Source organism: Lethenteron reissneri, chromosome 12 (assembly GCF_015708825.2).
Source record: "Lethenteron reissneri isolate LAM-NWPU_2019-01 chromosome 12, ASM1570882v1, whole genome shotgun sequence".
Taxonomy (NCBI): Eukaryota; Metazoa; Chordata; class Hyperoartia; order Petromyzontiformes; family Petromyzontidae; genus Lethenteron; species Lethenteron reissneri.
In genome coordinates, this window is record NC_083790.1 from 3,357,359 (window position 1) to 3,383,529 (window position 26,171).

General features: G+C 46.4%; 1 protein-coding gene across 2 annotated transcripts in view; it reads right to left on the minus strand.

Annotated features, from left to right (window-relative positions):
* Positions 1-26,171, minus strand: part of COL5A3 (collagen type V alpha 3 chain) — a 169,679-nt gene that overhangs the window by 125,612 nt on the left and 17,896 nt on the right. For both annotated transcript variants that reach the window (XM_061550444.1, XM_061550443.1), the window contains exons 2-4: positions 21,662-21,829; positions 18,238-18,451; positions 10,354-10,516 (exon numbers count right to left, since the gene is read on the minus strand). In XM_061550444.1, coding sequence (XP_061406428.1) covers positions 10,354-10,516; positions 18,238-18,451; positions 21,662-21,829 — 545 coding nt within the window. The remainder of the gene's footprint in view (positions 1-10,353; positions 10,517-18,237; positions 18,452-21,661; positions 21,830-26,171) is intronic.

Sequence of the window (26,171 nt, forward strand, 5' to 3'; positions counted from 1 at the left end):
TTATTTCCCTTCTACGTGACTTTACCGAAAGAACCAAGAAGATGACTACGTAGCTCTTTTTCAGAAGTGACCTGGCCACAAATAATAGCTCAACGAAGCGGCTTATCACGTGGACATTTATTGCAACCAAATACTCTAAACGCGTGACGTTGATTCTAAATGTGGAGGGGAAAACCAGAGGACCCGGAGAAAAATTCCACACGACCACGGGGAGAACATGCAAACTCCAAATATATAGGCGTCAAAGTCGGAATCGAACCCATGACCTCCTGCATACCAGGCGAGGTATTTAACATCTGGCCACTTAGGCACCCTTAGAGAGGCTGTTCAGCCTGTAGCGGTGTGAGCAAAATATTGCAGGGCTGCACCTTTAACATCAATTACTTTACGTATCCATGATGCTGCAGAACCTGTCATCGACCACAATCACCTTTCTTATTTTTTTTTACGCTGCTATACTTAGAAAGAATTGGCACTGTGTTAGAAAAAAAAACATTTATACTCAAGACAGAAATTCATACCCAGACATGTTCTTTGGGCAATCAGAGTATCATCGGTGGATATCAATCCCCTCCGGCCTCTATCTGTCTGTAATCATACGTTCCCTCTGACACTTTTAAAACGATACCGGCTGCACTATCAAGGACAAGATCCGTGGATTGCAGTCTTGCAGATGCTTCGAGTGGGCATTACATTCCACGTGGATTGAAGATAAGTGTTGCAACCGCTGACTTTATTTTTACGCACATTATGTTAAAGAGATAAACTGCTCATGCCCCTTCACGTGGTTTTTTTGCCTACTCGTTCACGCTGACCAGTTGTCTTTGGGACTTACCCTTTGACTAACTGTGGTGCGTCCACTGCTTCAGCTGCCGTGCCGGGATATTGAATTGAACCGACAACCTCTGGATTGCAATTATGGATTTAACACTGATCAGGTCAGCTGAACGCTGACCATTTTGATTGGCTTTCTTCGAACGCATTTTTGGAACAATATAAAACATCTCATTGCCATTCATACTGTCAACAGAAATTCCAGATACGTTGGCAGAAAAGCGGACCTCATTAAATCGTATTGGATATTCCTTCCTCGGTTGTTTCATCCCCACACACGACTCTAAACAGATAAGATAGACATCGATAAAGACACAGGAACCTAATTGAAACCGTGGACTGCTTTAACCGTAGCATCAAATCGATCAAATGTGAACACTCCGTGGATTGCGACTGAAGCAGCAGCGGTGTTGCGGGCACGCATACTATCCAGCGCATCGTGGCCAACTCACAACGGGCTGCAGAATAAACAAATAAACGTTGCGTTTACATTCATCGGTAAAGGTGCGTTACTACGATGCCGCTCATTAGACTGCTTTTCCGATAAGAACTACCCCGTCCTAAATCCTGTCGAATGGGACTTGGCTCAGGGGAAACATTTTATGGGGTGGGGGGGAAAAAAAAACGAACTACATTTGTATTACGCAACAAAAGAAATTGGCATCGTCTGTCTCGTACGGCCAATTGCCTCGTGACGGTTTCCCACAATGCTCACTTCCCCACACCCCCCCCCCCCCCCAATTCTCCCCTGATTTTTTGAGGTTTTTTTTCTTCCTCCGCACAAACACCCCGGACCCATCTCAGCTCACTCGAAGCAGCAGCAACATAAATCGCATTAATTACATCGTTTGTAACCAAAGCGGGAGCCGTGCTCTGCCTGCCCAGCGCCCCCTCCAAGACCAGAGAGAGAGAGAGAGAAAAAAACGAGAAGTTTGCGGCACCGCGAGATCTCTGGGGCCGACGGCTTACACGTAATAAATAAATAAACAACACGCCAAAAAACACAAAACCGAGGAATTTTTAAGAGCGTGTTTCAACACGCGCCCACACACACTCGAGCGAGGCCTCGGGAGACGCTATCATGGGACCGCGGAAAATTATAAAAAAAATTAACGGGGCCAATGCCAAAATACGTGGATCAAATTGCCACGTTACGGACATCCAAGCTCTGCTTAAAAGCCTCTGAAGGCCCGCCCTTCCCACACTATTTCAAGCCAGCCTGCCCTTTGTTTCTTTTTTTAAAAAAAAGCCCTTTCTGTGTGTTCACGTCCGGTGCTATTCACCGCGCTCTAACAATTCTGGTTAACGTGCAATCCAGCATCAGGGGTTGGAAGAGAGTAGGAGGATGCGTTGAACGTTGGTTTGGTTTCTCTGTCTCTATCTCTCCCTCTCTGTGTATCTTTTCCTCGATGCCTGACACCTTTAAAAAAATAATAAACTACGCAAATCACAGAAAATCAGTATGAGCCTTAAATGTCCAAAAGCCACCACACGGCTGAATGCCCTGCCCAGCCGTTGGCGCATGTGCACAGTGTGGCAGTAAAATCACTTGGGGTGTCGCCATTCACCTATCCCCCCCTGCCCCCCCCCCCCCCCAGACCGCCACCCCCTCCAGGAATAGATTCCTATTTTGTTTGACGTTGTGGCAAACGTAGCAGCCTCTAGCGGCTGCAAGGCCACGTGAAACCCATCACAAACAATGTCGACAAAATCCTTAAGATTTCTATGTTTTTAGATACTTAGATTTATTTTACACGGCTCACTGCATGCATGTATTGGGAACTCAAAGTTGATATTAATTGACGAGCCGACGGAATCGTCGCACGCATAATCGTTACCAATGCTGAGGCTGACCCGTCAAAGCCAGAGACATTATCCTCAAACAATGAAAAGACATTCAACTTTGGAATCATCGTAATCATCATCATCAATCATCATCATCATCATCGTCGGCGGCCATGGATGAAGGCCTCCCCAAAGCCGTCGCCATTCCTCACAGTCCTGCATTGCAACAATCTGCTGAACACCTGCACGCGAGATCATTTAAACATCCGTTTACCATGAGAAATGCCAAATTCATATGGAAATGAATCGATAAAGGCAGCGGTGGAAATTGGGCTAAATTTCAATCGGAAGAAAGTTACACATCGTGGTCTAGCCAAATATATTACAACTCTCATAATTGCAACTCAGCTTATTCTATGAAAAATATAGTGTAATATTTGACAGAAAATTACTACCTTTGCGGGTCTATATTAATGTATGATGTCATGGAGGCCTGTAAATAACAATTACCTTGATTAATATACAAGTTAATAGTACGCAGACTGACAATGGATTGCTCTGGTGCTTTGTTGGTAAAAGCAGATATTTTCCTGATCTCAGCCCTGGACGACTCCAGCTAAAATTGAAACCCCCGCTCCTTCTCTGTGGACACCCCTGTGGGAGCAGCCATCACGTCAGCTACTTCTGAAGCTGCCCACGCTGCAGAGGCTCCACAGTAGCCCTCTGTCTGATGGGGAAATCAAGCACAGAAGGGGGCCTGTAGCGCCAGCCACCCTAATGAAGCGGTATCAGCCTGAGTGCAACGGAGCCAGGGGCAGAAAGCAATCTAGAAGTTGTGCCGATGTTGGGGCATCTTGTGCGTCGAACGCTACAACACCCTGCGCCTGGAGAAATTGGCAATCTGGGATTGACATGGACAGAGCAATGGGAGTAACTTCGTTTAATATTTGCGCCATTCTCATCATGCATAAATGATCGCGAAGGTGCTACGCTATGCCTTTATAAACTTTACAGAGTGTCCGTTTCGTCCCATCCCACATTGTCCAACCACGCTAATGTGTCAGAACAACATGCTTACTCACTCACCCACTCACTCACTCACCCACTCACTCACCCACTCACTCACTCACCCACTCACTCGCTCACCCACTCGCTCACCCACGCACTCACTCACTCACCCACTCACTCACTCACCCACTCACTCACTCACTCACCCACCCACTCACTCACCTACTCACTCACTCACCCACCCACTCACTCACTCACTCACCCACTCACTCACTCACCCACTCACTCGCTCACCCACTCACTCACCCACTCACTCACTCACCTACTCACTCACTCACCCACTCACTCACCCACCCACTCACCCACTCACTCACCCACTCACCCACTCACTCACCCACTCACTCACTCACCCACCCACTCACCCACTCACTCACTCACCCACTCACTCATTTACCCATTCACTCACCCACTCACTCACTCACACACTCACTCACTCACCCACTCACTCACTCACCCACTCACTCACTCACCCACCCACCCACTCACTCACTCATCCACCCACTCACTCACCCACTCACTCACCCACTCACTCACTCACTCACCCACTCACCACGCTGCAAGACACAATGATTCTCCCTCCGCTTCTCCCTTCACACTGCTCCAATTTTGGAATTCCCTCGAGTCGTCTCTGTTGCAAAGTTATTAGAATCACTTCCCTCAATTTCAAGGAGTGCACGTTGCACTCTTATCTGTTACAGCTTGGACAGTCGCTGTTTGTTGCTGGTCGCTTGACGTTTTGAACCTTTGGGGCCCTGTGCTCAGCAACGGTGATGAAAATAAAATTCAGTGCGACCCCGAGCTGCAGGCAGATGCCTTCGCATCCCCACCTGCCCAACGATGTTTGCTTGTTGTCTAGACAAGTTTAGGAACCAGCATGGAGGAATGCATGCCCTCGGGGTGCCAACCTTGGGAGCTACCTTGCTGAGCTCAGCACTTAAAGCAACACGAGGAGCAGCAGTGGAGGCACAGCGAGAACACGGCTGCCACCTCGACACTAAACGAAACTAATTTTATTTGTCCAAGTACGAATGTATGTTGAACTTATTTCGCAACGTACGTAGCTAATCGGAGGTGCAGGTAATGTCCACTGAGCTATACAGCACTTTTTCAGAAGCGACCTGACCACAAATGATAGCTCAGCGAAGTGGCGTATCACGTGGAAATATATCGCAGTCAGATACTCTAAACGCACGTTGATTTTAAATGTGGAGGGAAAAACCGGAGTATCCGGAGAAGAATTCACGCGACCACGGGGAGAACATGCAAACTCCAAATGTACAGCAGCATGGCGTCAGACGCCGACGCAGTGGCTCCCAGTGTTTATCCACGTCACTCTGCCGCAAATCCATCGTGAAACGGCGGCCGTCTGGGAGTACCAAAACATTCCCGTAAACCGGCACCTTCCGATACATCGCAACGTAAACCAAGTGCCGCCTGTTCGCCTGAAATAACGCCACTCCTTCTGCATCACAGCAGCCTCACTCCTCGCCATAATACAAATGAATGGCGAGAGATGGAGGCAAGTCTGGACTGCAGCCGACGTCAAAAATAAACATCTCATACAGGGCCCTACCATCGAACCTCTCGGTTTCAACCTTCCACACTGCCAGTGGTCGACCATCAACCAAATCGGGACCAGACCACGTGGCCGATGCGGCCACCTTATGATGCACAAATTTGCGCAACAACGATTCGGTGATGTGAGAGTGCAGCCACGAATCCCAAACCATCGACCTGCATCGTGAAAACTCCGCTGCTGTCGCTGTCTTCACTTCTTTAAAGGAGGAACGGGCGAGATCCACTCTGCATCTGAACAGGCAATTGAGTGGATAGCAAATCTAAAGTTGCATATCTAATCTGCTGTGATTAATCCATACAAAAGAGGAAAACAGAGGTCAGGGTTGGAATCGAACCCACGTACCATCCTGTATGCCAGGCGAGTCAGTTAACATCTCATCACCGTGGCATACCTAAGGTATCATGGGAAGAAGAATATCTTACACTAACAGAAGAGGGGAGAGCCATATGCAAATGCATTGTCTTGAGTGGTTTAGTACCGTGGTTATTATTACGCAACTGGCAAAATGCATGGGACTTTTAACGTCTCCCGAAGGATCATAGATTTCCCAGGAGAGCTTTCTCGAAAATGGGACGATCCAGGGAAAATCAGGATGTGTAGCAAGCCCACTTGAGAAACTGCACGATGTCTGCTTCTGCAGTAACTGCTGGCTCGGATGTGATTTTTGTTTTAAGATTTGGTAACATTAATCACCTCCTGGGCCATTTCTCAAACACTAAACTGAGACAAAAGAAAAATGTTGCCTCGAATAAAAAAAAAGCCTACCAGCAATGCATTCAAATCAATATAGTGATTTATTGAATCTGAAATGTTAATGCATTAAAAATGAATGCGCCAAGCAATGAAAGTGACAAAGATCGATATTCATCGGTGCATTGTGCTCACATCAGCTGCACCAAACAGCAAAGCGGCATAATACGAGCACCGCCAATGTTAATTACGAAGACATTAACCCAGCCAGACATTTCATTCCCCTCCACTACAGCAGCTCCGACGCATGTACGGGGCAATATTATTTTATGTTGCATCATCAGCAATGATCTATCCACTGCTGGATGAAGGTGTTCACAAGTTGCCGCTGCCATCCATCTCTCGTAGGACTCGCGATGCAGCAAGCCGTTTAGATTCTGTCCACCACCAGCTGATTTCATTGCTCCATCTCTCCCATCGCCATCCTTCTTGAGTGTGTCCCTTCCTTTGGCTGACACTTCACTTATAGATTTGAAGCTTTCGTGACTGCAAGGATTCATACTCTTAGTTCTTTCGGGTAAAGTCACAGTAGGTAAAAAATGAAATTAAAATTAATAAAAATAAAATAATAAATCACGACGTTTCGGAGGCAACACAAGTCTCCGTCATCAGGTGGGACCGTCACAGCCAGATTTGCTGCATCAAATCTGAAAATCAAATCTTTGATGCAGAAAATCTGGCTGTGACGGTCCCACCTGATGACGGAGACTTGTGCTGCCTCCGAAACGTCGTGATTTTATTATTTTATTTTTATAAATTTTAATTTCATTTTTTACCTACGTGACTTTACCGAAAGAACTAAGAGTATGTCACTTCACTGTTAGTCTCGACTAATTCGTTAACGATGTTTTATTTCGATTTAAAGCTTTCGTGACTGCAGGGATTCATCTTCTTGGTTCTTTCGGTAAAGTCACGTAGAAGGGAAGTAATAAAATAATAAAAATAAAACATAATAAAATAATTCTCACGACGTTTCGGCCACAACGCAAGCAGCCGTCCTCAGGTGAAGAACATGTCTGTCGATAAGAAACGTCGTGAGAATAATTTTATTATGTTTTATTTTTATTATTTTATTACTTCCCTTCTACGTGACTTTACCGAAAGAACCAAGAAGATGTTTTATTTATTTTACCAGGTAAGGCCCATTGCGCTATGTATCTCCTTTCCAGATGCGACCTGGCCACAAATACTGGCTCAATGAAGTGATTATCATCACGTGAAAATATATAGCCGCAGCTACAAACTCCAAAGGCGTATTGATTCTAAATGTGGAAGGAAAGAGAGACATGCAAACTCCAAATATAGAGGCGGCCACCATTCATTCGAGTGACGTGTCTTGTCCCAATCCCACTTACTTTGCTTCACAGCCAAAAAAATTGATTTTAGATAGATAGATCGTTTATTGTCATTGTCACCAGTACAACGAAATTTAAAATGCTCACCAGTCAGGGCATCATTCATAAATTTAAATTAAATAAAACAAGAAAATAAAAATAAAATTAAATGAAAGATAATCAATTTATACTATATATAAAAACAGCCCAAGTATACCCACAAACCCACATAAGGTTACATTTTGTCATCGCACATCTCTATTTCACAGTCAATTGTAAACACTATTACTTAATAATTAATTAGCATTATTGAGTGTGGTGATTGCTGTAGGATAAAAGCTCTGTTTGAATCTGTTTGTCCTTGTTTTGACTGATCTGAATCGTCTGCCTGATGGCAACAGCTCAAACAGTGAGTGTCCAGGGTGAGAAGAGTCCTTTATAATGTTCTGTGCTTTTTTGATGCAACGTGAACTGTGTAGTTCTTCCAGTGTGGGGAGATGGCAGCCGGCGATCTTTTGGGCTGTGTTGCATATGCTTTCTAATCCACGTGTTACAATTTCTGTTTCCCAATGTTATTCCAATAGTATTGTTTACTTCGCAAGCACATTCACGCTTGCACATCGCAAACATTGGCATTGGTAACACAAGGGAAAAGATTGAGTGATAACTGAAAATAACGTCCATACAGGTGTTGTGTTTCTTTTGATTTGTTGAATACGAATAATAATTGAAAATTCTAAGCTGGCAGTCAAACTGTGGCGAATGGGATTTTCCAAGTATGAGCGGCATTGACCAATATGTATGTATTTGCGTTTAAATGTTTTACACTGAACTTGAAAACATTACTAATCATAGACGTATATAAAATTATACATGCATTGGTTTTCATAAATAAGTTTGTTTTTAAGAATCCTATTCGATAAAAAATGTATATACGTGAATAGTCATCAGAATTGTTATTCAGAGAGTGACTCGCCTTCAATTTTCACTTCACATTGGTCAATCATTGAAAAGCGAATGCCAATTAGACCAAAAAATATAACAGAGCATCCACCCTTCAACCGAACATTGCCACGGACAGACCACATGTGGCAATGAGCTATTGGAAACCGCGACAGTGGATTATGTAACGCTTCTTCCCCTGACCCCACTAACTCCCACCGCCTTACATAAAGCAGAGCCAGGCCAATGCGGGTTACACCACGAGGTCAACAGACTCAGCACCTGTCACAATCAATGAGGGTCGACACGAGCCACGTCTGAGTTGAACGAGCCTCGCACGAGGCTTTGGCAAAGGGGTGTCTCGGAGTCATGACCAGCGTTTTTCTTTTGGCAACTCCTTAAAAGCGGAGAAAGCCAGTCAGCCAACAAGGGAGAAAATTCGCGAGACAGATAAAAAATGGCACCGACAAGTCCATGAGTATTATACATCTAAATATTCGCCAAGGATCCTTCATACAACCCTGGAATCGCTTCTAAATCCGTATTGTTTTCCCTCATCCAGGAAAGTCGCTGGATTTGTCGCGAGTCGCGTTGTGACAAATTCTGTCCCGAAAGGAATCCTTAGAAAGTTGCTCGGTCTAAGGACAACATCGCTGGCTTGGCAGCACAGTGCTGTGACTGGGCACCCCCCCCCCCACCCATCCCACAACCACGTCCTGCATGTACGGATCAGGTGGACACGCAAATAAAAAAAAACACTGGACAGGTCACATCATATATATATATAAACTCCTTACAGCAGTGTGTAAATTGAGAAGCCATTTCAGCTGGAGGAGAAGCTCAAACAATGGCGTAAAGAAATGGATAAACTGAAGAAGAAAAAAAATATTTTATATTCTTGGTTCTTTCGGTAAAGTCACGTAGAAGGGATAATAAAATAAATAAAATAAAACAATTAAATTCTCACGACGTTTCGATTGCAAAACAAGCAATCACCAAGAAAAATTTCTTGCTGTGGTTTTCACACCTGATGATGATTGTTTGTTTTGCAATCGAAACGTCGTGAGAATGTGATTGTTTTATTTTTATTATTTTATTATTTCCCTTCTATATGACTACCAAAAGAACCAAGAATATGAATCCCTGCAGTCAGGAAAGCTTTAAATCGAAATCTATTTTATATTGTTTATTTTAATATTTTGTAAATACGTAATGTGGTATAGATATATACATGGAAAGGCAAAGGAGCAGCGCCTAAAGTGCACGCTCGTGCCACTGCTGACGGATAGGCCTCCGTTGGGGGAAGCTATGGGAAGCCCCTCTAGACGGGATCTCGGCATTACTCTTACAGCCCGGCCAGACATCTTGGAAGAGGTGGGTATACCCACACTTCACCCCACCAGACGCGATCTGCAAGTCAACTAGCTGGAGTGCACTACCAGAAGAGGGGAAAACCAGATGTAAATGCATTGTCGTCAGTGGCTTATTCCCGTAATTTTTATTACGCAAGTGACAAAAAACACGGGACTTTAAAAGTCTCGGCAACGATTTATCGAACCCACAACCTCCTGCACACAAGGCGAGCCAGTTGACATCTCCCCACCGCGAATATGAGACATATTGGCCCCCACTCTGTACCAGAGGTCGCAAACGGGTTTTGATTCCTTACCCGTACCCGGCCGCACCAGGGTCGCAAACGGGTACCCGTACCCGTACCCGGCCGTACCCGTACCCTACCCGTACCCGGCCGGGTATGGTTAGGGTACGGGTATCGGCTACCTGATTGCGACCTCTGGGATGAAGCCATGTTGCAGGCGCGGGTGGGTTGATTCTAGGAACTTGAATTGTGAGAAGAGACAAGACTTTGGGAAATGAGTAACAAACGGTGACTCACCAGTGACTCACGGTCTACCCGTACCCGTACCCGGCCGCACCAGGGTCGCAAACGGGTACCCATACCCAGCCGGGTACGGGTAGCCGGGTATCGGGTAGGGTCCGGGTACCGGGTACCCGGTTGCGACCTCTGCTCTGTACTCCCCGTGCGCGAGTTGGCCGTCTCACCTCGAAGACCTCGTCGTCGGCAAGGCGCGTCCCGAACACGGTGATGCCGTTGACGTCGATGGCGGGGTTGTCACTCCGCGGGAGCGGCCGCGTCATCTTGCGCTTGCAGTCGAGGATGAGCGTGACGCTCTTCCCTTCCACGCTCAGAGCGGCGCGGTGCCACCTGCGCGGGAGGAGCACAGCCGCCGACGGATGTCAAGCCGCCCTCTTCGCGACGCTGAAGGGGCGAGGGGTGAAGGACGTCTGGTCGTCCAAGAGATAGGATTGGGATTTTTCGTCTCTCCGTTGTATGTAAACATAATTTCTTTATCGGCGGCAGGTTTTTTTTTTTGCAAGTGCAGCAATGAACAAAAAAACTCAAAGGTGATTGTGATATATACCAAAGATAAAGATCACCCGTATAGCCTTCAGATGCTTTTTGGGGCAAGTGCTGTTCGCGAGCACCTATGAAGGCCGGCACAGCACACAAGGAGGTGGGTGACCAGCACCACGCCCGACCGCCTTTATCTCCTCACTGGCGATGATTACACACCACACCAGGTACTCATTTGAAGCTGAGTCGACCTAGGCGAGGCTCAGGACCTGGTTCAGATAATCGTCACTGGCACTAGTGGCCATGAGCTGGAATCGAACTCGGGTCAGCGGGTTCGTAGCGCAAGGTGAAGATGAAAGGTAAAGGTGCAGCCCTACAGGTGATTGCTCATGCCACTGCTGACAGAAGGGCCTCGTTCTGGTCTCGGTGAAAAATCGGTGACTGACACCCAATGGCCGTCACGTGACTGACATATTTTTACAGCACTCAGTCAATCCGGCGCTGGTTACATGAGGGCCTGGCCATTCCGTGTCAGTCATGGGAGATGTTTGACCACACTTCATCACACTGGTCAGTGCGGGTGAGTGAAGGTGGGTTGCCCAGGGACGAGTTCAGATATCTATGGGCACGTGGGTTTTTTATGTATTTATTTCATGGCAGTGGCCAAGCCTTGCACCGCGGGCGTATAGCGCGAAGGGGAAAGAAAGCAACAGTACTAATTACTCATAATCAACGTTTTTTTCATAATCAACGTTTTTGGGTTTAGATCGCGTTATTTATAAATGTGTCGTAACCCTCCACCACCCGACACGGCCAATCAGTAAAAAGTGTCACGTTGACAAAAGACAAATAGTTCACTGCTTTATGCCCGATGATGCTGGATGCAATTACCAGCGAAACGTCGTACTCAAATTGTAAATTTTGTGGTTTCACGCTTCAACACACCGGTGGGCTAAAGCAGTGAACTAATTGTCTTTTGTCAACGTGACACTTTTTTACTGATTGGCCGTGTCGGGTGGTGGAGGGTTACGACACATTTATAAATAACGCGATCTAAACCCAAAAACGTTGATTATGAATAATATTGGTCGCGAAAGCCTACGTGTTAAACAGTACTAATTACGGTAAAAGCAATGAAGGCGTTCATTTCATTTAGCGAGGTCAGCGGAGTTTGGAGAAAGAGGCAATAGTAGGGAGCTCCCAAGCCAGGAGCCAACACACCACCATGTCTGGGCGATTGAACTCAGTTTGCTGAGATTGATTCCAAGTAAAGACCACTGGAATTTGGGGAAGGAGACAACGGGGGAGCGAGTTCCAAGAGTGGAGCAGCGTGAGGAACGAAGGGGTCAAGGAAAATTCCGCATGCTGCGACACGACACGAGAACACGTTGTGGATGAAGTCAAAAGACAACTAAACATGCAAGGCTTTGTGACCGCCCGCTAATGTTTCTTCAGCGCTAACTTGTTCTGGCCAAAACTGTCAAATTTTAAACGCGAACTTTTGACCGCCTATTCCTTTACCAATCACTGCTGACGTTTTTTTTTTTTAAGCTCGCCCCACGCAAACTTAAACCCGACGTGCGCGCTTGATGCCCGAACATATTTTCTACTTCTTTCGTACCGCTAATGTTTCTTCAGCGCTAACTTGTTCCGGCCAAACTGTCAAATTTTGAACGCGAACTTTTGACCGCCTATTCCTTTCCCAATCACTGCTGAAGTTTTTTTTTTTTAAAGCTCGCCCCACGCAAACTTAAACCCGACGCGCGCGCTTGATGCCTGCACATATTTTCAACTTCTTTCGCACCGCTAATGTTTCTTCAGTGCTAACTTGTTCCGGCCAAACTGTCAAATTTTAAACGCGAACTTTTGACCGCCTATTCCTTTCCCAATGACTGCTGAAGTATTTTCTTTTTTAAGCTCGCCCCACGCAAACTTAAACCCGACGCGCACGCTTGATGCCTGCACATATTTTCAACTTTTTTCGCACCGCACATAGCCAACCGCGCTAATCGTATGCGAAAGTAAGTCCGCTTGATGCGAAAGTGGGTCCAACAGCCTCGTCCGTTCCTTCTTGTCACGTGTCCCCGTAAAGAGATACTGCCAGGTCATTGTCTGAACACGCCAGGCTACCAGTCGTGCCAGTTGCTCCGTCATCGCGCCGAATCGGGCAAATCAATGCCTCCTCCTCAGCGGCAGGACACGTTCTGCTCTGAGGGTGAAGTGTGATCCAATCGAGTGAGACAAATTATTTTTTTCGTGGAGGTTTTTGTTTTCCATTCTTGAGTGACTAAGCCAGGAGCACTGGATGGAGTGCACTTAAGAATGTGTCGCCATAGCGAGCAGACTATCAATTAATTACTCTTTGGTTCTTTCGGTAAAGTCACGTAGGTAAAACAAATAATAAATCACGACGTTTCGATCGCAACACAAGCAACCGACTGTTGTCAGCAGTCATCCTGCTGTGTTTGCTTCACACCTGATGACGGTTGCTTGTGTTGCGATCGAAACGTCGTAATCTATTATTTGTTCTACCTACGTGACTTTACCGAAAGAACCAACGAGTATGGATTCGTGCAGTCACGAAAGCTTCAAATCAAGATGAAAATTAATTAGTCTGACTTTTACAGTGTGCCGTCACTGCTTAGAGGACCTCTACAGAGTCATATTAGTCTGGGGATCTCCGGTTTCCTCCCAGACGAAGCAAATAATAAGTTCGGCCAGCCTACGACATCAGACACGACCAGTAGCCGGCAAACGCTGTATACCATTGGAGGATAATGGTGAAACGCTCAAATTCGCTTCCGAAACGTCGGACATCATGCCGAACCAGATGCAGTGCAACCCGAAAACAGATCGGAGAGACGTGACTTAGCCACGTGGCTTAATGCGGTGCACAAATGCCAATTTTGAAAGTCATGGTGAATAAAAAAAGGGCAATTAAAATCAAATGCCACATTGGTTTGCAGTGATATTGAAATTAAGCATCGCTGAAATAAATTGTTGGCTCCCACCAATGTGAAGATGAATTCTTAACAACAAGTTAAAACCACATTTACCTTTTGAAACTGAGCGAATGTCATCTAATGTGTACAAAAGTAACACGCGTTCTTGTGTTAGGCTACCAGACAGAGTGCATGCTTTAGTTCATCTGCACATGACAGATTTATTTCAAGGCTCAGCTAGCTTTGTTTAAAAAAAGATATATATACGAACAAAAGGTCACACAACAGGCAACGGCAAAGTCAATTCTTAGCCGGTGCACGCAGTCGCATGCTTTATTCTTAATCATCATCACCTTTAATTTAAATTATTTTATTCTATGGGTCTTTCGGTAAAGCCACGTAGATAAAAAAAAATAATAAAAATATCACGACGTTTTCGATCGCAACACAAGCAATCGTTTTCTCCTGTCACCTGAAGACAATTGCTTGTGTTGCGATCGAAACGTCGTGATATTTTGATGAATTGTCTATCTACGTGGCTTTACCGAAAGACCCATAGAATATCTTCTTATTTTCTCTCTGGGTCATGTTCACCCCGGCTCGCTCTGGAAGGGCGGTGGCGAATGCGCCCGCTGCTCCCGTAACGGTGGCAGGCACAAGGCGTTCAGTGTCATCAGTCGAAAGGGAAATTACCTGCAGGGTCCAATGCAGCAGAAGGCCCCCCCCCCTCCCCACCCGCATTCATGCCTCTTCCCTCCCTCTCGGGCCCCTGCGGTTTGGCCGCCTCCACCGGCTCCAGCGGCAGGTCCCCGCGGTTTGAATGCCGCGTAGCGTGTCCCAGAAATGTCGCGAGCGGGGATTAGGGGCCATTAGCGTGGGGGGGGGGGGGGGGGCAGGCGCCCAGGCTGTTTCACACCGTACCCCCTGCCACGCTTCGTTACGCGCGCAATGCCACCGTGATCACGGCTGCCACTGTCGTCATTGCCACATTTTCAAACAGCGGCGGGGTTTTTTGTTACGAAAAAAAAATAATGTGACGCGCTCGTGCGCGTGCGCCCGGCTCGTTGCGCCAAATGTGCCGCGCGCCTTTAATAGGATGCCTACTAAATATCGCGCGGAGAGAGGAGGGCGGCGCACGGTGGCAATGCATGCTGTGTTTTCGAAATGAGTTCAATGCCAAACCCCGGGAAACCACGGAAAGTAATTATTTTCAAAGCAAGACCATCTGCGAAGAATCGCATCATCTCCAGGCAATATGGTTTTGGCTTGCCGAGGTCTGTTATCAATAAAGCACTCCTTGTTACTTGCGCTAATGTGTCAGCACCAGCTGTTAAACTGTAGAGCCATATGCAGTGTACGACATCCGAAGGTTAAAGTAGGGAATTCCAGATCTTAGCAACATTATCAGGTGCCCACCGTCGAATTAAACAACGGAAAGAATAGCGTGAGATAATTACCTCCTGAACCCGAGGGTTTACTTTGCCTGTCATTTTTACGACCATCCGGAGAGACAGAGAGATACATAATTGAAGACGTATTCTTAACAAGTTATGCGGTGAAAAGTGTTGTAGATGCTCAATCAGGTCACGCTAAATATGCGCGGTCTCACCAGAACTTGGGAGCTAAGAAAAATATTGGGCCTGGATATTGCTTGGATGGGCGACCACCATGCACAACAGGTTGTTACAGGCTGCAGAGCCGCGTGGGAGGCAGCGGAGCAAAAACCCATCAATGTGCTGACTAGCATGGCGAAGTGTGGTCAAGTAGCCCCCATGACCCACGCGGCATGGGCAGGTCCTCATCCAGCAGTGCATTGACAAAGGGCTGTTCGCGTACAAAGGAAACCGCGGTGTATTTTGCTGCCTGTAACTGAAGAGAAACGATGCCTCGCGAACGCTAATGAATGCCACCTTTAAACGAGGCTGTGTGTTAATGGCTGCGTTCACTGAGCCAAACAGGAATTTAATGACGACCCATGCTGAAAGTCATATTTTTGCTGCTTTTGCCATTAAAGTCAACTCTGGCCCTCCCTAGTGCATGTGTGTGTGTGTATATATATATATTTGTACATATCTAAGAGCCAAATATCTGTAGCCCATTCTAGAGCCTCAGTGGCAAACAGAATATTGCACTAAATTGCATTCATAGCACAGGTTCACGCGGGTCAGAGATTAAAGGGTAAGAAGATAGATGCCTAAAATAGCTGAGGCCGCGAGAGAACAAATGGTGGGGAAATAGCTGCAGGTAGTCGCTGAGGTAAGATGACAGATGCACGGACACACATACAGATGGACAGACAAGCAGACATACAGACACACAAAGACAGACAGAGGGACAGACAGATGACACACACAACAAAGACAAATATCTTCTTGGTTCTTTCGGTAAAGTCACGTAGAAGGGAAGTAATAAAGTAATACAAATAAACATAATCATGCAGAATTATATTATTATTTTATTATATTATATTATTTTATTATATTATTTTATTATGTTTTATTTTTATTATTTATTACTTCCCTTCTACGTGACTTTAACGAAAAAACCAAGAAGATGAATCGCTGCAGTCACGAAAGCTTTAAATCGAAAAAGACAAAGATCCCCAGTATAGCCTTAACCGACGGTTGGGGCAAGTGCTGTTATTGAACACCGATGAAGGCCAGCACAGCACACAAGGGGGTAGGGTGGCCAGCACCATGCCAGCCAGACAGGCATTCACACAGACACAAAGACAAACACAGAAACACACAAAGATGGACAAACACGGACACATAAATCGCCCAGAATGTTCTAGTTTTCTATTTCACGCTGCAATTGTAAGAGCAAAACATCTATGTACCGAACGTTGGAGTGGACATTCTGTAAATGTATTCCGTACAACGCTCAATTGGCAAGCAGAGGGGATTTGCCACTGCCGTGTTGACTGGGATCTCTTGCTGCACAAGTTAATTGATGTCCGCCTGTGCCTCTGAATCTGAACGCCACAGAAATGGAGCGAAAAGATTCGCTGAAGCCCCGTGGACCACTGCATCACGTGGTCGTGGCGGACGGTTGGTGACTTAGGGAGGCCTTCATCCAGCAGTGGATAGGTCATGTCTGCTGCTGATGACAATGATGATGATATGATGTTGATTGGATCTATAAATAAATTCCGCTTCGAGCATAACTATCTCAGAGCTGTTACGCGCAACTAATGCATACTTTTTGGTTCTTTCGGTAAAGTCACGTAGGTGTAAAATAAAATAAATCACGACGTTTCGATCGCAACACAAGCGATAGAAACGTCGTGATTTATTTTATTTTATACCTACGTGACTTTACCGAAAGAACCAAAGAGTATGGATTGCTGCAGTCACGAATGCTTCAAATCAAGATTGAACTAATGCTTAGGACCATGTGTGTGGTAATGTACATTTAATTCATAACGATGTGGACAATGTGCATGTCTCTTTCCAGGGGTGTTCGTTCTTCACGTAGCATCCACAGAAACGTGTGTCATGTTGCTCACCTAGCATTGTGTGATCTTCTGAAAACGCTGCATTCCTGTGATAACATATTTCCTACGAGAGGGCATTTGCCATTAGGAGCAGCCAATGCCGCTCAAAAACCCAAAACAGGAAAAATGTGACTCAGCCTGTATCGTGGCTTTTTTTTTTACCAGATTGATGGGCTCAATGCTCTTGCCTCGGTTTTGTACATATCAACTCAGCTACGGTTCCGAGATCAAAGCCCGATGTTTAGAATTTGTGTGCCGCAAATATTCTCGTGGAAGATGAAGCAGTAAAGCCCTGCAATGCAAATTGATACGAAAAAATACTTTCTGCAGTGTTGGACATTCACTGTGTCGCCGCGCTCAGCTTTAAGTATCGGCAGCTCTCTTGTGGAATGCAGGCCCTTAACTGAAGAGACTGCATCGCCTTTTCAAACACGCGTGACGCACCGCTGCAACGGGCAGCCAGTCACAAAATTAATCGAGCACTGTCGAGGGGAAACCTGAGGCCACTTATTCAGGAGCAGTGGCTTGAAACTTATTTCTAAGACACCCGTTTACAGAGCCCTTTTGTGGGACGAAATTAGTTTGTTCGGAGACTTCCCTGGAACAGCCAATAATTGCCAGTACTGTAGCCAAAATATGGCTTTATTGTTTGTAAAGTTTTTTTTTGGTATTTAGTTGTTAAATCATAGAAAATAAAAATGCATTTTTTCTTCTTCTAAAAAGTGGAAATATTTTAGAAGAGCCTTCACAACAATTCGGTAACTACCGCGGCGTTATTATTAGTGCACTGGACTTGCAATCCAGAAGTGGCTGGCACAAGTCTATCAGCAGCTGGCATGTGGTAGGGTAAAGTGTGGGTAATCCCGCCTCTTATAAAACATCTGATGAGCATGGAAGAGGAGAACAACTGCCCACTACAGCTGCCTCTGATCGAGGCCCCCTTTTGCCAAGCATTGGGAGTGAGCAAGGAATCGCAGGGCATCACCTTTTTCCACCTTGACCATTCTAAAGCAATTCACCCTCTTGCCACGCTCGAGTCTCCCGGAACCAGCAGGTCCATTAAAACAAACAAAAAAATATAATGACACCCGCTGCCTTTGCACCCGCATGAGCAAGAGCAATCCAGGACTCACTTCCCGTCGGCGAGATTGATGCCCTTGAAGAGCGGGTATTCCTCTGGAACGGGCTTCCCCGTGTGGTCCTCATACAGAAAGACGGGAGAGCGTCCGACCTCGAAGCCCAGCTGCTGCATGCCCTGCTCGTTGTAGACGGACATCAGGAAGGCCTGCAGACCCTTCCTGGGCTTTACCGTGGCCAGGATGGAGAAGTCTTGGGGAAACTGGCCGTCTGCAACAGAGCCGGTGCGACAAGGGCTGTTAGAGGCACGGGCACAATCGCGCTATTGTTATCCCGCGCGAGCTAAGAGCACTAAGCCATCCACACAGCGTACTTACGTTACAGGATGGATGTCTCTTAACTGCGGTGTAATCACAACAAGTTTCATGTTTGGATCAACTATACTGCCATGGTGTACAGGTTTGCCCTATTTTCCGAATTTCACGAGTATCTGTTCCAAATGAAAACGTGTTAATTGCTGGAAGTTGTCGTTTTATTGTTATGCCATTCAATTGATTTTAACCTAACGTTCACAACGTTGGATTCGGTTATATAGTGCCGGGAAAGTAACTTTAAAATGCAAATGTAAAGGTGCAGCCCTGCAATTGCTGGCTCATGCCACCGTGTTGGCAGAAGGCCCTCCTCTAGAGAGCTCCTCCGAATGGTTTTTTTTTGCCTACTCTTCCACACTGGCCAGAAGTTGTGGAAGAGGTACCCACACTTTACCGCACCACATGTGACCTGCCAATGGGCTCACCCATTTCTACTACGAGGTGAACAGAGGTGGGGAGGGGGGGAGTGACAGGGGAGGGACAGCCCTTTGTTTAAACTGAAATGCACTGTGATCGTTACACCACACACGGCATCACCTCCACAGCAAGTAACTGTTACATCGAAAGATTGATTAAAATCTTAGTATTATAGCATTCTGAACGTGAGAATGAGTTTTTTATGAATTATTCAATGTGTAAGCGTGTGATATGCAAATGTTACATTTAGGATAATGAAGCTGACAAAACTGTCCAAAGAAAAACTTAATATATATGAGAAGAAGAAGAAGACTCAACACGTTTGTTAATAATATTGCAACCTTCAAGACAAAAATAAAGGTGATGTTGTCGGCCAAATACCCTTCTTCAAAGCAAGTAAATAGTTTTGTGTAGAGGAGACTGAAATAAATAAATCCTTGAATCCGATCGCAATCTTGAGTTATGACAATTCAGTGAATCGCTGGAGGAAACGCATTGTTAGCAGGACTCACTTTTTTTTATCTCGTGCGCATCAGCTGTCAAAAACGCCACATCGGGACAAAGTCTCGACAAGCCACGCTTCTCACCGCTGTACATTCGACTGACAGCCTCAGGGCAGAGCAAGGGCAGCAGAGATATTGCATTCGGGCAAAAAAAACATATAAAAACGTCTACCTTGACGTAGACATTAACCTCATGGCACGCGGGCTCGCCGGCTTTTATGCAATGATCACAAGACACTATGTCTGAGATCAAACTGTGATGTTGGAACCTTTTAATCGTTGAACCCGAGACAGGAACGCGTGTCTGTGTGTCAACCCAGTGGCAAGCAGATCTCCTGATGCAACGTGCTCTGCCGCTGGTTAGCAGACCCCTGCTGTGAGATGACCCGTAAAGTTAGCTTTCCATCACAAAGCATTTGCCAAATTGGTTATTCTGCTTCGAAGATTAAAGCTCACAAAAGCGATTGCAGCACTCACAAATGCATTAACATCGTACACGCCGGCGATTATTGAGAGCCCCGCTCCTGGGCTACCGGACGAGGTGGACACGGTTAACCTCACAGATCTAAAGCAATCGTCGTGATTTCTCTAGTATGTGCTGTGATGCATTTGAAAAACAAATGCACACCTAATCGACTGTGTATATAATATATGTGTGTGCGGAGCACCAAACCTTGAAAAAAACGCACAATCGAGAGATGTATTTAGAAAAATAAAAATCACGCTGTCGTGGAGCATTATGGGTTTGGCCTTTTGAGTCTCATCAACAGAATATTGAAACACTGCTGATGAGGCTCAGAGTTTGCTTTTTTGAGCCGCTGCTGGATAACATTAGTCTGGCATTACGGAGTATAGTCTTACTTACACGTGTGTGGTGATAAAAGGATAGTCCGGGTAGTATATTGAGGGTACCTGTATCATGGCAGAATTTTGAAGCATTGGCACTGCCGTATCCCTAACGAAATAACCCCTTAAAGCCGAGTGAATCAACGCACGCCACATTTTGTGTGGAGTGGTACCTGGGAAGAGCTGTTGGGTAGGTACACTGATCTGTGGTGTGGTACCTGGGAATAGGTGCTGGGTGGGTACACTGATCTGTGGTGTGGTACCTGGGAAGAGCTGCTGGGTAGGTACACTGATCCGTGGTGTGGTACCTGGGAAGAGCTGTTCGGTAGGTACACTGATCCGTGGTGTGGTACCTGGGAAGGGCTGTTGGGTAGGTACACTGATCTGTGTTGTGGTACCTGGGAAGAGCTGTTGGGTGGGTACACTGATCTGTGGTGTGGTACCCAGGAAGAGCTGTTGGCTAGGTACACTGATCCGTGGTGTGGTACCCAGGAAGAGCTGCTGGGTAGGTACACTGATCTGTGGTGTGGTACCTGGGAAGAGCTGCTGGGTAGGTACACTGATCTGTGGTGTGGTACCTGGGAAGAGCTGCTGGGTAGGTACACTGATCTGTGGTGTGGTACTTGGGAAGAGCTGCTGGGTGGGTACACTGATCTGTGGTGTGGTACCTGGGAAGAGCTGCTGGGTGGGTACACTGATCCGTAGTGTGGTACCTGGGAAGAGCTGCTGGGTGGGTACACTGATCCGTAGTGTGGTACCTGGGAAGAGCTGTTGGGTAGGTACACTGATTCGTAGTGTGGTACCTGGGAAGAGCTGTTGGGTAGGTACACTGATCCGTGGTGTTGTACCTAGGAAGAGCTGTTGGGTAGGTACACTGATCAGTGGTGTGGTACCTGGGAAGGGCTGTTGGGTAGGTACACTGATCAGTGGTGTGGTGCCTGAGAAGAGCTGTTGGGTAGGTACACTGATCTGTGGTATGGTGCCTGAGAAGAGCTGTTGGGTAGGTACACTGATCAGTGGTTTGGTACCTGGGAAGGGCTGTTGGGTAGGTACACTGATCTGTGGTGTGGTACCTGGGAAGAGCTGTTGGCTAGGTACACTGATCCGTGGTGTGGTACCTGGAAAGAGCTGTTGGGTAGGTACACTGATCTGTGGTGTGGTACCTGGGAAGAGCTGTTGGCTAGGTACACTGATCCGTGGTGTGGTACCTGGAAAGAGCTGTTGGGTAGGTACACTGATCTGTGGTGTGGTACCTCGGAAGGGCTGTTGGGTAGGTACACTGATCTGTGGTGTGGTACCTGAGTAAAGCTGTTGGGTAGGTACACTGATCCGTGGTGCGATACCTGGGAAGAGCTGTCGGGTGGGCGCGCTGATCTGGGCCATCTTGGCGATGCGGAAGGCGACGTCTCCCCGCTCGGAGCGCGGTCGGGCTGTGCAGAGGCCCGCTGTCTTGGTGACTCCCTCCTGGGCGTTGTGCAGGTCCAGCACCCGCAGCACGTCCACCGTGTCCGCTGCGGCGACACCGAGCAGACAGAACGGTGCTCAAGGCGCTCGACGATCGTGTGCCTGCGTCCGCTGCTTCTAAAGTGACTGGGCGCTTGGCCGTTCTGAGGTCAGGGTGCTAAGCTGGCACGGCTCGATATATTGAGTGTGGATAACAATAACTTACATTTACGAAGTGCAATTCATCCAGGCATCTCAGTGCGCCACGCACGAAGTTAGGGAATATCAATGCTGCAAAGTCCATAGTCCAGTGGTCGCACGTGGAAAGTGTAAGGCAGGGGAAACGGGGTGAGACTTTAGAGAAGAACTGAACTTGGCAAGTGACTCTCTCACCACTGGTGACACATGGATCGGTACATGGATCCAGGCAGCCAGCCGCCGGTGATTATACCGGGCGCTCAAGAGTAAAGTGGGTCGATGGTAGTTGCTCTGGCACCAACGACTGCACGCAAAAAATCCCCATCAAGTAACATTTGGTTTTGCACTCAATTTGGATGCATTCTATCTATGAGAATACAAAATATTGGCTTGATTGTCAGATACCGAGCATTGTTCTCAGTCGCAGAGCAGATGGAAAGGTGCTGCCCGCTACGGTTCGCACCACAGGTTCACCTTGAAGAGGCTCTGCGAACGATCAAAATGGGTGCCTTTGCTCGTGACGCGATGCCGATAGCACGATCGGTGATAACGTCGCGAAAAAAGACGAAAGATTTACTTTCATACTCTTTGGTTCTTTCAGTAAAGTCACGTATGTAGAAATAAAATGAAATAAATCACGACGTTTCGAACACAACACAAGCGCCCGTCTTAAGGTGAAAATCGCGACAGCTGCGATGTCTGCTGCGAGCAGCACGATGTTTGCTCCATTTTTTTTTACCAAACCGGGCACTGGTCGATGTGCATGGGGGGCACCACCAATGACGGAGCAGAGAGAGAGAGAGAGGAGAGCCAAGGGGCTGGGCTATGCCAACGCCGCAGATGTTGAGTAGGGAATGCAAATCGGAATCTTCGAGTGTATTTATTTTTCTAACCAGGTGAAAACTCAAGGGTGCCAGGATGAGTCTCAATTGCAAGAGGGACCTGGATCACCACGGTGGCAAAAGCAAAACAACAACAACAAAACGCACATCATTTGAAGAGAATGGAAATCAGAGCAAAAGCAACTGCGTCGTGATGTGAGAAATCGAATTATTGCACAAGCATAAATCGATGTTAAATAATAAATATATTGCTTAAAGTGTAGGTCAGCTCGGGCAGATTTTTTTTATAATTATAGTACAATTACAATTAAGTTACAGAATCATTAAAACAGATTTAGGGTGACTCTTCTCCAGTAGTAATATGTAAACAGACACCGTTCAATTTTAGGAAAGCCAATATTATCAACTATGCACTTTTAGAATCTCAATTAACAACTCAATTCTTTCGAACTGCTTTTTGTCTTTAGTTTGTTTTCCTTCCCAGCACCTCTTATTAGCACGGTTGGCCACGTAGGGTGTGCGAAAGAAGTTCAACATACATACGTTAAGCGTGGAGGCGCTGTGACTCATGGGCAGGATGTGAGATGGATTAATTGCATTTGCAAATGACATAGGTTCCAATCCCTGCTTGAAGGATACTATTCGTGACATGATTTGTTTATTTTGTTTAACTAGTTGTGACCTCAAGAGACCAGGATAGTGCTCATTTGCAAGAGTGACCTGGGTTACCAAATCGACAAAGCAAAACAAAGAAAAAATAAAGCGCAGCAATTAATCAAACAGAAATCAGTGTTGCACATGGACAGCTCTTTTATCAATCCACTGCTGGATGAGAGCCTCCCAACGCCATACGGCCATACTTCATCACGTCGGTCAGTGAGGCATGGTGAAGGCAAGGGACCATAGACATCGGAGGATAGTACAGTCCAACAATGGATTTTGCTGTAATGTTGACCATGCAATTCTTCTGAAAAATGGAGTATTAATAATCTATACTCTTCAATTGTTCACTCCTCCCGGTCTGTTAAGTGGAGAAGTGTTTCCCCCAATTCACCCCCAGGATCTGTACAACTCTGCCCAAACGCGTCACAGATCCAAACCACAGTGGCTACTTTTAAATCAAGGTTTAAGGCCCATCTTTATCATTAAGCCTCCTGATATCATTTGGTCACCTTATGAATTATTATGCCATTTTATTATTATTTTTTATTCCCCCCCCCCCCGCCCAGCTTCTCTTTACGTAATTTTTTAAATAATTTTACGAGTTTCTTTTTTACATTTTTCTTTGCAAATGCGTCGATATTTTATCTTGACTTGCGTGAAACGCCGTTCGCACACGTTCGTACTATGGTAGGCGTTCTATAAATAAAGACTCGTGTCATCGTTATCATAATTGCAACCTCACCCCGTGCGGCACCGCCTACGCCAAAAGGGTTTTTCATGCGCTCGCTCTTTTACAGGCGGGGACGATGGGGGGGAGGGGGGGTCGCGCATGGCACCTACCGTGCATTGTACGAGATCCCTGATGGCAGAGGTGTGGCATTTGTCTCGTTCAATTTTGGCGGTGGCGCGCGGGTGCCAGGTGTCGCCGCGCTTCTTGAGGTTTGCAGTGGGGACACGAGGACGCCGTCGATATGAATCGAGGCACCCCCTCGGGGTTGCCAATGTCATCTTGCCGGCGATTAACACGACTCGCAACATTTTAAACGTCATTAATTGATGTAAACTGTCCTCTGAAGGCATTAACCCGACTTTTGTCTCAATTAAATCTTCCCGCTATCATTTAATGTCACCAAAACACCCCCGTAACCTCAATTACCGTCGCGGGGAGGAAGTATAATGACAGTCGGCCACCCTGTTGTGCTTCTGCTGCAGCCCAGAAAATTGGCAAGAATGGAGGGCACCGCCATTAAGGCAAGAGAAGCGCTCCTAATGGAAGAACATATAATTAATAAGGGCACCTTAATTAAAGGAAAATGTTGCAATTAAAGCGAAGAGCACGACAATTATGGCAGGGATGGGTGGAGTGGAGTCCCCCACGGAGCTGTGAAGGGCCACGCGTTCCACAAGGCTCACTCTCATGGGCATCTGTAAAAATAAAAATAAACTTTATAGCTAATCGGATTCGTCCAGTATAAGTAAATCTTCTGATGAAGCCATGGTCTCCGCTTCGAGTGTGAAACACATTTTCTCCTTTTAAACGTGTGCCTATTTTTGAATTCCACTTCCAGCCAACAGCGCATCCCTTGCATCGCGAGCGGTGCGTTTGCACCACTCTGTAGAAAGGGCATGATGTGGGTTCTCTGCCACTAAAATACTTGCGAAAAGCTATGCTTCTTGCCCATCACTGCACAACCAGGGGCGGTTTCTTCATTAGGGCGATTGGGCGACGCACCACCAATGTCATTCAACCACAGAGTCACGCTAGCCGTCACTGCAGCCTCTGGATATAGTCCAATCAGCGTCATGCTACGTTCTGTGGAGTACCGCCTCTTTTTGGGCGATTTCCCTCTGGCAGAGAATCGCCCCGAGTGGCCCCATATACTTACATTCAAAGATGTTTTTTTTCGAACGGGGGCGCTGCAATTCATTCTCTATAGCTTCCGGGAGGGCTCGCCCTAACGTGCTTACGTCATCATACGTGCTTACGTCATCATACGTGAGCACGTTTCATCCAACAATATTTGTTGCCACCTAGTGGAATCTTTAATAAAATAAACTTGAGTGGTTTGTTTTAATAGTGAGTATCAAACAAACAAGATGTATTGTAAGAGTCACTTTATTTTACATTAATATTAAAGAAGTGAAGTTGCCTTTACATGCTTAAGCTGTTAATTTATCCATTGCATGGGTGGACCTTATCCTTATCAATCATCCAGACATTTGCCCCCCCTGAGAGATTTTGCAGGAGCCGCCACTGTGCACAACCAATAATCATCATATAACGCCATTTTTCAATTCCCTGCGAGATTAAGGGATGTCCTCGCCACGTCAGTCATGGGGATTTATTTGACCATATTTCATAGTGTTGGTCAGTGTGGGTTGCTGAAGGGTGGGGAGGGCAGTGTCCAGGAGCAGTTTGGACATCACACGCCACTGATATTAGTCGTGGTTGGGAATCGAACTGATGTCGCCGGGTTTATAGTGCAGTCCGCTAAACACTGCATCATCACTCTACCCTGTATATAAAAAAAAAATCACTGCTATAAATTTACACGTGATAAGCCACTTTGTTGGGCTATCATTTGTGGCCAGGTTGCTTCTGAAAATTAAGTTAATACCTCAGTGGGCTTTGCCTGGTATGATAGGGATGGTTCAGTTGAATTTGTATTGGTTTGGCGTAATTTGTCTGTCTCTCTTGTTATTTGCA